At 39.9% G+C, this 15,120-nt stretch overlaps 1 protein-coding gene across 2 annotated transcripts in view; it reads left to right on the top strand.

Moving 5' to 3' along the window:
• Positions 1–1,853: 1,853 nt before the first annotated feature.
• hecw1.S (HECT, C2 and WW domain containing E3 ubiquitin protein ligase 1 S homeolog) overlaps positions 1,854–15,120 on the top strand; it is a 168,804-nt gene continuing 155,537 nt past the window's right edge. For both annotated transcript variants that reach the window (XM_018269351.2, XM_041567575.1), the window contains exon 1: positions 1,854–2,191. In XM_018269351.2, coding sequence (XP_018124840.1) covers positions 2,159–2,191 — 33 coding nt within the window. In that variant the 5' untranslated portion in view covers positions 1,854–2,158. The remainder of the gene's footprint in view (positions 2,192–15,120) is intronic.

Raw genomic sequence — 15,120 nt, 5'->3', positions numbered from 1 at the left:
CAAGTGAAGTTGTCACGAGCAACACCCTGTCAGAAGGAAAGACGGCTTCCACAAATCTCCATTGTGTGTCGCCACCATCACCAGGTACAGTTCAGTGTACTAAAGCAGCACTCGTGTCCGTCAGCGCCAGCTTCCTAAACTTGCAGCCGCTCACTCCTGTTTACTCACAGCCCCTCAACAGAGTCTCCGGCGCTGCCAATCGCTATCCACTGCTGCTCCCTGTGCTCGACAGGCCCCTCAGCACCATATTCGGAATGCTTGTCAGTGCAAATATTTAACCCTATGCAGGTTAGTAGGACTGGATGCACTTTCAGATTATTTTTTGCAGTTACCATCAGCCTGTCACAACTGAGCTGCCAGCGGTCTCTGGGGATTCAACCCCGCTGTACTGTACAAGTACACCTAGGTCGTTCCCCATCATGTAACCATCCATGACACCTTCCATTTTCACTCCAGTTGGTGCACCTCGGGGTTTTTGAGGATAGGTTTGCGCGCTCTGATCATAGAGTTAAAGGGATACTGTCATGGAAAAAATTTTTTTTTTCAAAATGAATCAGTTAATGGTGCTGCTCAAGCAGAATTCTGCACTGAAATCCATTTCTCAAAAGAGCAAACAGATTTTTTTATATTCAATTTTGAAATCTGACATGGGGCTAGACATTTTGTCAATTTCCCAGCTGCCCCTTGTCATGTGACTTGTGCCTGCACTTTAGGAGAGAAATGCTTTCTGGCAGGCTGCTGTTTTTCCTTCTCAATGTAACTGAATGTGTCTCAGTGGGACATGGGTTTTTACGACTGAGTGTTGTTCTTAGATCTACCAGGCAGCTGTTATCTTGGGTTAGGGAGCTGCTATCTGGTTACCTTCCCATTGTTCTTTTGTTTGGCTGCTGGGGGGGAAAATGGAGGGGGGTGATATCACTCCAACTTGCAGTACAGCAGTAAAGAGTGATTGAAGTTTATCAGAGCACAAGTCACATGACTTGGGGCAGCTGGGAAATTGACAATATGTCTAGCCCCATGTCAGATTTCAAAATTGAATATAAAAAAATCTGTTTGCTCTTTTGAGAAATGAATTTCAGTGCAGAATTCGGCTGGAGCAGCACTATTAACTGATTCATTTTGGAATTTTTTTTTTTCCCATGACAGTATCCATTTAAGATGCTTGGCCCAATTGCTAGCGAGCCAAGCAGCTTATTTAACTCTATGATCAGAGCGCGCAAACATATCCTCAAAAACCCCGAGGTGCACCAACTGGAGTGAAAATGGAAGGTTCATGATGATGGCTGATGGTAACTGCAAAAAATAATCTGAAAGTGCATCCAGTCCTACTAACCTGCATAGGGTTAAATATTTGCACTGACAAGAAACGTTGATCAAATAAAACCTTTTGTTTTTTTCATATAAAGACCTGTTTGGTGCGGTTTTCTTTTTGATTATTACTATTGTTGTCTTTAACCAGCACACAGGCATTGTTTTATGTTTGTCCGTGTGCACCATGTCTAAGCTTTTTTATATATATATATATATATATATATATATATATATATATATATATATATGTGTGTGTGTGTGTGTATATATGTGTATATATGTGTGTATATATATATATATATATATATATATATATATATATATATATATATATATATATATATATATATATATATATATATATATATATTATAACTCAATTTATCTTATTGCCCAGAAAATGTGACTCACAGGGAATGGGACATGAAGAGACCAACCAACCATCACAGATAAGCAGGACAACTGTTAAGATATGACGCGGATAATCAGTGTTTTTATGTGTAAGGAGCTGCAAGAAGGGCTCACATTGGGTTTGTTGGGAGGAGAAATGGGAGGGGGCAGTGGAGGAGCTGTCAGCCAGTGATCTGTAGCTTGTGGTTGGTTGCTGTGTTCCTGGTGCCTAGAGAGTGAAGAGGAGGGAGGCGGAGTGCACAGCATAATAGCACTTAAGCACATCTGCTGTTTCTGCTGCTGCTGCTGCTGCTGGAATATGGTGCGCCTATGTCAGAACTGCTGAACACATTCCCTGATCCAGAGAACCCCCCTTTCCTACTGCAGGACTCCGCACACCTCACCATGAAGGACACGTGGTGGTGGATATAAATCGCAGCCTCTGCTTCTGTGGATTATGATTTATTCTGCTTGGACTCTCATTATACAGGTACAAGAACATCCTCATCATTCTGCAGCCTCATTTTCCCCTTTGTTGTGATTTAATGTTTAACCCCCTGCATGTTGCAGCCTCCCAGGCCCCTTAAAGCTTTAACAATAGAGTTCCCCTCCTTTGACTTTGCCAAGGTCCCTGTTGCAAACACATGTTTTGTAATTCTCCCTTCTCCTTGGAGTCTCTGGTGCTACAGTGCTGAGCAATGCGTCAGTAAATGAAACTGCAGGCCTGGCATTTACAGTACATTCATATCTGTAAATGCCCTGTACCCCTATGCATTGGACTCATCTCTTTTCAATGGTGAGATGACTAGCATAACCCGATTAGATGCTGACTTACTCTTCCCCAGCCCCCCTCCCTTTGGCTGGGCTGCCGTATTCATTAGCTGGAATCCTATAGGCACAGAGGCCTCACTATACATAATGTGTTCCATATGGGTGGTTCATATGTCACTAGCTGGGGCTGAACACAAAGAAAGTAGGTTTTTTATTGACAGCCACCCGCTGTTTATCCCTGCAACCACAAGCAGTTGTGTAATAGCCAAGAGGGTCTCCACTCACAAGCTGTACCATGCTGTCCCTTGGCCTCCTGGATTATATGGATCAGAGAGCTCTGCAGTTCTACCCAACTGCACCCAGGCAAAGGGTGTAGGTACAGTAAAAGTGTAGGAGACATTACTGCAAATCAATCAGCGCTGGACAGCTCCTGTGTATATTGGAGAGAAGCAGAAGAGCTACCACCAGCTAGCAACCACTTATTAGCAGTAGATACAAATGCAAATTTTATTATACTGTAGCTACTGCATTTTATGATTTCTGTCTGCTATGATAGTCCATAACTTGTCCAGTGACACCAGATGGATCTGCATATGGCAGTTTATGGAATGTGCTAAAGATGTCTTAAACTGATAATACATGTATAAATCACAGAGCCAGATTAAGGTTAATGGGGCCCTAAGCAGGTTAGTGCTTTAGGGCCCCCAACTTGACGAATGTATAAGCATACTGTGTGCAGTGCAATTCCCCCTAACATTTGAAAAACATAAAGGGGGACAAAACAATCAGCCACTTGTAGTTTGTCTAAAAATGCATCAGACATGCTCACTTTATGCCCCCCCCTACAAATTATACACACATTTTACAAAACCACTTACCGGGTGCTGGGGCACACAGTGGATTTTGGTGCCGAAATGTGTTACTATGCATTTTGTGGCTAAACTCCATATAGTGTGTCCCCGGGCCGAGTCAGTGGTTCTAGGTAAAGGCAAGAAAAAATCTGATGCCAACATAGGGGCTGATTCTAGGCCTGGGCATTAGCCTAAGGCAGCAATTTGTAAGTGACTAGAGCAGTGCTTAAAACTGACAATCTTTGAAGATGAGACTGTGATGTCACTCTGGAAGGAGCCAAGAGCAGGGAACGAATACATTTGGAAAATTTAATATTATAATAATCCAGGGCAGTTGCCTGTGCAAGATAAATCTGCACTGTCCCACAGAAAGCAGGCTCACATCTACAACATTCATTTACATTTTATTAAAAATGTAAATTAGGTGGGCCCTTGACTATTGCCTAGGGTGCCTAAAGGGCAATCTGGCATTGACAGCACATGCAGTGGGAATCTGTTGCATTAGGAAGGTTGAACCTGCAGCCCTCCAACTTTTGTTGGTCCACAACCTTCAACATCTACAGGTTGTGGCTAGAGAGACAAAAAGTTTGGCATAGACTTTCATGTATCAAAGATTTTATAAGATTAATCAGGAAATTGGGGGTGGGGTGCCAAAAAGAACTAGAACTGGAAAATGTAGCAGGTTTAGAAAATTCAAAATTGGCTTAAAGTTGCTGCCGAGGGTGCATAAACACCCTTTTATGTTTCCGATGCTCCTGCTGCTGATATAATTAAAGTGATATTTTAGTACAGTTTATGTGATAAAACATACTTAATTGTTATGTCATTGCTTAAATGTATCACAATAGCCCCACCTAACTGTTGCACCAAATGGTATTTAAACTGATAACCTTTGTTCTAACCATTTAATGGTTTTAAAAAAATAATAATTTTAAAGTCTAGCCTGTCCACATTCCAGTCCTCCAACCGTAATTGACCCCACTGTGAGGGAAAACAAAGCCAGGGCCCTTTGCAACACAAGACTCATAATGAGGAATGTAATTAAAGTGCAAAGAGAACAACAATTCGAACCAATAAGAATAAAAATGCACATCTCGCAATGTAATATTGTTCCTGAAACTGTTATTGCATTGCGAATTTTAATTGCGCATTGCAAATTTTAATTGTGCACTCTTAAGAAGTGTTTGAAGGTGTCGTAATCTTTTGGAGCAAACATAACGACTTTTTCAGTAAGAAGTTTTATTACATTGACTGCGCATTGGCGCAAACTATAAAATTCTCAAACGGTCTTTCACTGTCGGAAGTGGTCGCTAAACAGTTTCCGGGCTCGCAAAAGCTATATTGAATTTGCGCAAAGCAAAATTTGTTCGCATAAAGGCATAACTTTTTACATTGCGGATAGATTTTCAGTTTCAGGCTTTTATTACATTCTCCCGATAGTTGGCCCCAAGCTGTTCACTGTCTGCATCCTGCATTCAGACTAAACTGGTCATGCTCACTAAATGGTACCCTATTGACCAAGCAGTATTAACTGTGTTTCGCGATATCACAATTCAGGACTGAGTTGGCCCTTATAATGGTCCACCCAAGACATCATGTGATTGGTCCCCTCTGGAAGCTGACTTTGTGGTTGGCAGAAAGAATCAAACCCTTTTCTAAATTTACGACAGGGGCCGTTCCCTTTCTGACTTACAATAGTGGCTGCCAAGAAATCCAAAATTGTTAGTCTTTTCATATACGTGGAAGATCACAAAGACTGCCCAATTGTAAACCATCACAGTTGTACTCACATGCTCCAGTGACTAGCAGTAGTTGTGCACAACCCTGGCAGAACTGCTAAGTGCAGGCTGGCTACCATCATGCTGCAATAAAGAGCCTCATTCCCTAAAGGAGTGGCGTGCCTTTAAATCCTATCATATGCCCATGCCCTCTCACAGCTGTGTGACTTCACACTTATACTATATTTTTACAGATTTACAGTGCATGTAGTAAATGGTGATATCTATTTATTGGATGATTATTACACAATTTTAAAAGGAAGGGGGAATAACTGACATCTAGAGTGGATTATTAGGCCTGTTCTGTGGCTACTTAGGCACATAATTTATTGTCTTTCATAAAAAAGGGCATGCAAACATAATTTTGCTTCTTCACAGGTCATTGGTAAAGCCTCACTTTGAGTATGCAGTGCAGTTTTGGACTCCAGTCCTTAAGAAGGATATGAATGAGCTGGAGAGAGTGCAGAGCACTAAACTGGTTAAGGGGATGGAAGATTTAAATTATGAGGGTTGATTTTCTAGGTTGGGGTTGTTTTCTCTGGAGAAAAGACACCTGCGAGGGACATGATTACTCTTTATAAGTACATTAAAGGGGAATATAGATCACTAGTGGGAGATCTATTTCCCCATAAAATGGATCATAGGACCAGAGGCTACCTCTTCAAACTGGAGGAAAAGAACTTTCATTTGAAGGAGCGTAGGTGGATCTTCACAGTCAGGGCAGTGAGGCTGTGGAATGCACTGCCGAATGATGTTGTGATGGCTGATTCTGTTAACACCTTTAAGAGGGGCTTGAATGATGTATTTGACAAGCATAATATCCAAGGCTATAATGATACTAAAATCTACAAATAATATAGATATTGGTATGTGTAGTTTCAGTGGGAGTGTGTGGGTATGTTCGCTGGTTTCATTTGGAGGGACTGAACTTGATGGACTTCGGATCTTTTAGAAGGTTAGAGGGTGTAGAAATGTCTCTGGTCCTAAAATGTGTGGGTCCAATACAGGGGCTCAGCACAGTAAATAATACCAGTAAATATTGAGCTGGTGATCACAGTAGCCGATTTGTGTCCCCATCAGACCACCCTTCTGTGTCCTTTCCTGTTTAATTTTAAAAACCTTATTATTTGCTTCAGTGCAATACAATGATTCCATCTGTAGCATTGTGCCACATAATGGGAGACCCTTATATTAAAACTTTACTTAAAGTAGACCCCCCCCCCAACTTCTGCTTTTCTGTAGTAGTTTCTGTGTTCTAGTAGTTCTGTGTTGCAACCATAATTATTTAGAAGGAATGCTGTTGAATTTTCTTTTTGAATCCAAATATGATGTTTCATAAGAGCAGTAATTGTGCAAATTACAAAAATTACAACTCATAAATTCAATTGGTAAAAAATGAGTCCCATTGTATATAATACCATCTGTAGCCCTTTAGATTTTTCACTCTTTTATGACCATCTGACTAGGGGTGTATCACCAAACATAGACACATAGGGGCATATTTATCAAGGATCGAATTTTGAAGTAAAAAAACGTCAAGATTCGACCATCGAATTTGAGTACTTCGATAGTAGAAGTATTTTTTCCAGCGAAAACGGCTGTATTAATGTGCTGATAACGTTTCTAGAGAAAGAAAAGTATGTGAAACATAAAATACTTTTAGGTGATATGGCAATTCTTATTGTAGTAGCCTGCTTGTGTGGACATTTTGGTTAAAGGCATTCCTGCTCTTTTGCCATTGTCTTGATTCATATTCCTGTTTCTCATCTTTCTGTTTAAGTTGAGAGGAAGCATGAACCAGGACACACCTACCTGCCATGTTGCAATACAGTTTCCAGAAGTTACTGTGCTTGTCTGGCTGTTTTGCCTGAACAAACACAGCAAAATCATTTAATCCACTACCAGCCAGTATTATCTTGCAGCCTTACCCATCATTATAATAGGCCTAATATTCTAATATCCCTTCAACAATGTCTGACAAACTCTCAGAGTCAGTTATAAGTTTTTTATATGATTGTTAGGCTCCAATGTCTCCTCCTAGCTGAAAGCCTGCACTAGTTATCTTTTAATAGTCACTTAATAATCTGCTATATTTTAACTACTACATATAATATGTTTAGCCAGTGATGTGGGACTGATCATGTGCATACATATTCTGTATAGTATGATGCGTGGGTCTTATGAGTGGTCTCATAGTTAGCTGGAATTTAACTACTACATATTAGGTTTAGCCACAGATGTGTGAGTATGGTTGCCACTTTTTCAGCGTGTGGAATCCAGGCAGGGGGTGGGGCTGTGATGTGGCGGGGCTGTGACATCAGGCGCGGGACTATGAGGTTTGTATGATTTTCAGACTGTGTGTGGATTGTCCAAACATTTTTCGTACCATGGTGATTGGTCGTTTAGTCGATTGGACAGGTTAGAAGATTTGTCGGCTAACGATAATGTCTCTGCATGTATTGCCTATCTGACGATATCAATGGGTAACTGTCAATGCTATTTGTCGGACATAACATTTCTACGATTGCTGTCATGAGCAGAACGTCATCTGATTTGTTCTTTTACTACTTTATTTAAACTGAATGGTTAGTGGCAGGTCGGAAGATTGGGATATCCAATTGTTCAATGAATACAAGGGTCAAACCTGCCCATCTATGGTCAGCTTAACAGTTCAGGTTCCAGGACTTTCATAATTAGCCTGCATTCTAAATGAAATTGTGGTGTGGGTTTCCACTAGTTAATTCACTAAAAGCCAGTCACACCCTGGGATTTCTAATAAGCCCACAATAAGGACAGATGCTAATTGGTTAATGAATTATTCTACAAGAAGGCAGCTTTATTTTTCATAAAAGGACAGAAGCAGGGATAGTGAATCCACAGTCCTGATGTATTTGTATCTGTATATTTAGATTGTCAGCTTTCTAATCTTGTTTGTTTTTTTAACTTGTATTCATCTTTATTATTTTTGCAAGCCTAAGAATCTGGGTATTATGCTGTTGTTCTACTCCCAGCACTTCTAGTCAGTAATGGGAGTAGCAAGAACTGCTGAAAGTGATGTATTGGACATTTTAGACATAAAAAATGTCAGTACCTTTTTAGACTATATAAGAAGATGGGGATTATATGCCATTGTCCAAGTGCTTTTTTACAGTTCCTCCAAGGCTATTTAAAAATTGCATAAGCTTGAATCATATGATATAATTGTTTGAAAAATTGTCGTGATTGTGAACACTGTGAACCAGTCCTGCAGTGAGGATTGAACTTTTCTGAAACAAATATTGACCTTCCTATCTTACTTATCTTCTCTAATAATAAAACTGAAAACATCAGGTATCATTTTTACCAATCATGATGGTAAATTACCAGCCAGTTAGCAACCACCTACAGTCTTGAACCCTGAAAATCAATTTTAGGGTTAATATAAGCATAAAATATTCACTTATATGTTAGTGAGAGCATTGAGAAAAGCAGCTATGTGCAATTATCAGAGAAGAAAGTTAATTTATAACTCAAGTTTACAGTTTGCACAGCAGCATATTGATTCAAAGTAATAGACCCTCTACTACAAGAGACAAACCTGACATTATATGTGTTACATATAGGCTTTAAAAGATGCTGATCTTCTGCAGAATTACTTTATTACATTATACTTTTTTAAATCACGTTTTACTTTATAAAGCAACAGTTTCTTGAAATAATTAATTTTCTAAAATATAAGCAAAATCAGTTCAGAAGGAATATCAATACCAACCAAGAGATGAGTGAATGGATTTGTATGTCTTTCTTTCACATTAGTGTACATGTAATCATGCTGACTACTGTAAATATGTGGATTTGCGTTGTTACATATTAATTCACAGACAATTTGATTCGCTCTCAAATATATCCTTTGCAAGAATATAAGGCAGAGCGTGCTGATGATCTCTCCCATTTCATTCTAGTAGCAGTGGAAATACCTCTGGCTAATATTCTGTACTTAGTGGACTATCATGTTTTTATGAACAGTGCCATACCTCCCAACTGTCCCTTTTTCGGAGGGACAGACCCTCTTTTGACAGCTCAACCTGCAGTCCCTCATTTGTCCTGGAAAATCCCTATTTTCTCTGCACTGAACAGCCAGAGAAAGAAACAAAGTTTCTTACTTAATTGGCTTTTAGCAGAGAGTACAGAACAGGTAACAGGAGCAAATAAGATACTTTGTAACAAATAACAGTTTAGATAAGGAGAAATATTTTCAAACTTTCATAACCTGCCAAATTTTGTAAAATGAACGTGGTAATTAGGGGGTATGGCCACAGAAAAGGGGTGTGGCTGCGCTATGTGCGAAAAAAAATTTTGTCCCTCTTTTTACTTCCAAAATGTTGGGAGTGGAACACTGTATGGAACACTCTTGCGATATAATGGTTGTAACAGCTGTACATGTAAATTTATTAATATCTTATAAAATTGCTCCCAGAAAATAAATATTAATATCAGATAATCAGAAATAATTTTATTGGTTACACCATAGAAGACACTGTGGTCAAAGTGACCATAGTGTGGTTTTATATAATAGTAAGGGAGCTGTTGCTATTGCTGTTAGTGATCAGTTAGACATATTGAACTGAGGAACACCCATCTGTGAATAGCAATAGGCATTTGATTTCTTTACGTTGACTTTGTATAAAGGCTTATGGTTTGCAATTAATCCTTGATATGCAAGTACATGATATATATATATATATATATATATCTGTACAAAAGTAGAGTGGAGCACTCAACCCGTCCGTGACTTAGTCCACTTACATGGACAAATCATATATATTTTACAAAAAAGTCCAGACCAATTCAAGGTAAAGAAAAATGAATTTTACCAGTATACAGGTAGTCATGCAAAACATGCAACGTTTCGGAGCTCCCGCCCCTTTGTCAAGCATCTATTCTCACAATGACATCATATCCTATTTAACCTGTCCCATAACATAGACACACCTACTTCTTACATGGTATTAATTATTTAACATACACAAATAATAGTTCAATAGTTTCACTCCTAGCGTATTATCTCAATACTACATAGGTTCACATAATTACAGTCATTACGCATAATGTGTCTAATTCTCATAGTATAGTACTGTCTTACTCTTACACCATTTATATAAATGCATAAAGATCATATTCTCTGTTAAGTCCTTTAGGATGTAGCGTCTGCAGGGTATGGATCCAAAATTTCTCCTTCTTTTGGAGTTGTAGGAGTCTGTTGCCCCCCCGTCGTGGGGGGGCAACAGACTCCAATACAAGAAATCTGAGGGATGCAGCGGTATGTCTGGCCAATTTAAAATGAGCTGGAACTGGTAATTTAACCATTTCCTTCCTGATTGTAGATTTATGTTGACTTATTCGATCTCTGATCGGCTGTATTGTTTCCCCTATGTACGCTAGCCCACACGGGCATTTGATCATATATATCACATATCCTGAATCACACGTATAATGGCCACGAATATCAAATTTTTTTCCTGAGTGTGGGTGTGTAAAAACATTAGTGCGTATTACGCTTGAACATTGGTTACATCTCCCACACGGATACATGCCATCTTTAAGTGGAGCTAACACTCTCTGTGTGGTGATTCGTGAAGTGCCTAAATCGGCCTTTACCAATCTATCCCTCAAGTTTTGTGGTCGCTTGTAAGATAACAGTGGGGGTTCCTCAAATTCTCTAATCCCTGGGTAGGCTTTGCGTAAAAGTGGCCAATGCTTATATATAATCTGATGGACTTTACGTGCGCAGGGATGATACGTATGTACAAACGGAATTCTGGTTTGCCTCTCTGACCTCTGTGCCTTTTCCTGGATACTAGATTGTCGATCTAGATCTCTCACTCTGCACACTTCTCTCTTCAATGTCTCACCAGGGTAACCCCTCTGTTCAAATTTAGTAGTCATTTCCTCCAGTCGTATGTCTAATCTCTCTTCCTCTGTTACTATACGCATCACCCTTAGCAACTAGGATCTGGGGAGAGAAGAGATGTTAGCCCTCGGGTGTGCGCTCTCATATCTTAATAAATTATTACGATCTGTAGGCTTAACAAATAGATCAGTACATAATTGTGTTCCCTTGCGATAGACCTTAGTATCCAAAAATACCACCATTTCATGGCTATGTACTAGTGTAATCCTAAAGGACTTAACAGAGAATATGATCTTTATGCATTTATATAAATGGTGTAAGAGTAAGACAGTACTATACTATGAGAATTAGACACATTATACGTAATGACTGTAATTATGTGAACCTATGTAGTATTGAAATAATACGCTAGGAGTGAAACTATTGAACTATTATTTGTGTATGTTAAATAATTAATACCATGTAAGAAGTAGGTGTGTCTATGTTATGGGACAGGTTAAATAGGATATGATCTCATTGTGAGAATAGATGCTTGACAAAGGGGCGGGAGCTCCAAAACGTTGCATGTTTTGCATGACTACCTGTATACTGGTAAAATTCATTTTTCTTTACCTTGAATTGGTCTGGACTTTTTTGTAAAATATATATGATTTGTCCATGTAAGTGGACTAAGTCACGGACGGGTTGAGTGCTCCACTCTACTTTTGTACAGATATATTATATAATTTTGAGTGTTGAGACGTAACCCATGTCCCAGTCTACTCCACCATTGAGCTCCCAAGCAGAGATATTTGCTTATACAGAGGTGGAAGCAGCGAGTATAGCTACTTTGGCTAAAGGATCAAGGGATTTTTTACATGCATCCCATCCGGAAACACGGAGACGAGATTTGGAACGTGCACTTAAGAAATCTGTGGCACTTGAACTACATGGCTGCACACTTGCGGAATATTACAGATTGAAGCGTATTCCAAGAGGCCTAAGAGTGCACTTGAGACCAACTATATTCTCCGAAAATTTGGAGTATTGCAAGAAGTTTGAGGGCATATTGAATAAGTGCTCTTTAGACATCATAACTCTTACTATTGAAACGATACAGAAAGAGTTGGCAACAGTAACGGAACAAGCTCGTAACATAGAGTTACAATTGTCACAAGCGGGAAGTCAGGAAGATTTTGCAACAACTAAGGCACTAATTGAAAAATCCATTCAGCAGTACCGGCAGGAAACAGAGGATCGTAAAAGATTCAAGTTCCTAAGGGATGCAGAGGATTATGCTGGGGGAAACATTTACCGGTGGATACCAGGACGACCCCATCCTACTTCCGCAATCAGCCTGCGAGGTTCCGACCAGCGCGTGGTGCACAGCGTAAGGGACGCCAGGAGGTACCGCTGAGTGGATCGGCTGAAAGCACCTCACAGAAGTCTACGGATTCCTCGGGATCCTCTTTTTTAAGGGAGGACAGCGTTCCCTCAAGCGGCGGGGAGCGCGAGGAACACGGCACCGAAGTGGATATAGCCGCAGCAGCCAGACCACGGCAGACACGCACAGCGGGCGTAGTGAAACCAAAGAAGGCACCTCGCTAGTGATCAATATTTCAAACAAGGTACTTTCTGAGTCTGATTTATATGTGTTGCAGAAGGGCTTATCATTTTGCCCGAGCACTAAGTTTGATACCTTTGCCCTAGATATTGATTTGCAGCGTTTTTTCAGGCTGATAAGACTGAAGGTACATTTTGCGGATAAAAGGGTTGAGGGGGAGGTGCAGACTCAATCTCTGTCCATGAAGCAGTTTGGCTTAAGGAAAAAGAGCCAGTATTTACCTCCCACTTCTTCCCATCCCGTGGAGACTGTTATTAATTTCATATCTAGGGATATCAATCATTGGATGCAGGACTCTAAGGGCCTGCGGACTATGAGGTACACTAACAATATGACCAATGCAGAACGTAAGTCTTTGGACATTTTGATGAAAGACGAAACTGTGGTTTATAAACCTGCGGACAAAGGTTGGGCCCTGGTTATTATGGACAAAAGTTATTATATAAGATAAATTTTGGGGCAGTTAAGTGATGTAAATACTTATGTACGCTTGCAGAGAGATCCTACTAGTGAAATTGCAAGTTTGATCCAAGATTTGGTAACACGATATCATATGAGGATTTGAAGGAGTATTTGATACAACAATTTCCCTGTATACCGGTTTTTTATACCCTCCCCAAAGTACATAAGGATCAACAGTCTCCCCCAGGGCGCCCCATAGTTGCAGGGGTAAACTCAGTATTGGCTCCGTTAGCCATATTTCTGGATAAGGTTTTGGCCCCCTTTGTATCATTGGGTAAATCGTATGTTAAGGACACTTCACATTTCTTGCGTTCTTTACAGAATGTAGATCTGGGTGAGGGGGAGATTATATTGGCTGCCTTGGATGTGTGTAGTCTCTATACATCAATACCTCATGATCTAGGAATGGAGGCCATACAGGTGGTGTTAGAGGCTTCCGAATATGATGAGATGCAGAGAAGGTTTTTCATGGAACTATTAACATTGATATTACATAAGAACTATTTTCTGTTCCAGGACACTTTCTTCCTTCAGTTACAGGGTACAGCGATGGGATCGAACGTCGCCCCTACCTACGCCAATTTGTTCATGAGTCAATTTGAGAACCATTATGTATACACACATGACCTGTTTAACAAACATTGTGTAAAGTGGTGGCGTTTCATAGATGATCTAATGGTCATCTGGAGGGGTGACGTTCAATCCCTGCTGGAATTCAAGACATATCTGGATAATTGTGTTTCAACTATTAAATTTACACTAGTACATAGCCATGAAATGGTGGTATTTTTGGATACTAAGGTCTATCGCAAGGGAACACAATTATGTACTGATCTATTTGTTAAGCCTACAGATCGTAATAATTTATTAAGATATGAGAGCGCACACCCGAGGGCTAACATCTCTTCTCTCCCCAGATCCCAGTTGCTAAGGGTGAGGCGTATAGTAACAGAGGAAGAGAGATTAGACATACGACTGGAGGAAATGACTACTAAATTTGAACAGAGGGGTTACTCTGGTGAGACATTGAAGAGAGAAGTGTGCAGAGTGAGAGATCTAGATCGACAATCTAGTATCCAGGAAAAGGCACAGAGGTCAGAGAGGCAAACCAGAATTCCGTTTGTACATACGTATCATCCCTGCGCACGTAAAGTCCATCAGATTATATATAAGCATTGGCCACTTTTACGCAAAGCCTACCCAGGGATTAGAGAATTTGAGGAACCCCCACTGTTATCTTACAAGCGACCACAAAACTTGAGGGATAGATTGGTAAAGGCCGCTTTAGGCACTTCACGAATCACCACACAGAGAGTGTTAGCTCCACTTAAAGATGGCATGTATCCGTGTGGGAGATGTAACCAATGTTCAAGCGTAATACGCACTAATGTTTTTACACACCCACACTCAGGAAAAAAATTTGATATTCGTGGCCATTATATGTGTGATTCAGGAAATGTGATATATATGATCAAATGCCCGTGTGGCCTAGCGTACATAGGGGGAACAATACAGCCGATTAGAGATCGAATAAGTCAACATAAATCTACAATCAGGAAGGAAATGGTTAAATTACCAGTTCCAGCTCATTTTAAATTGGCCACGACGGGGGGGCAACAGACTCCTACAACTCCAAAAGAAGGAGAAATTTTGGATCCATACCCTGCAGACGCTACATCCTAAAGGACTTAACAGAGAATATGATCTTTATGCATTTATATAAATGGTGTAAGAGTAAGACAGTACTATACTATGAGAATTAGACACATTATGCGTAATGACTGTAATTATGTGAACCTATGTAGTATTGAGATAATACGCTAGGAGTGAAACTATTGAACTATTATTTGTGTATGTTAAATAATTAATACCATGTAAGAAGTAGGTGTGTCTATGTTATGGGACAGGTTAAATAGGATATGATGTCATTGTGAGAATAGATGCTTGACAAAGGGGCGGGAGCTCCGAAACGTTGCATGTTTTGCATGACTACCTGTATACTGGTAAAATTCATTTTTCTTTACCTTGAATTGGTCTGGACTTTTTTGTAAAATATATATATAT

Source organism: Xenopus laevis, chromosome 6S (assembly GCF_017654675.1).
Source record: "Xenopus laevis strain J_2021 chromosome 6S, Xenopus_laevis_v10.1, whole genome shotgun sequence".
Lineage (NCBI taxonomy): Eukaryota > Metazoa > Chordata > Amphibia > Anura > Pipidae > Xenopus > Xenopus laevis.
This window is presented reverse-complemented; position numbering and strand designations above follow the sequence as displayed.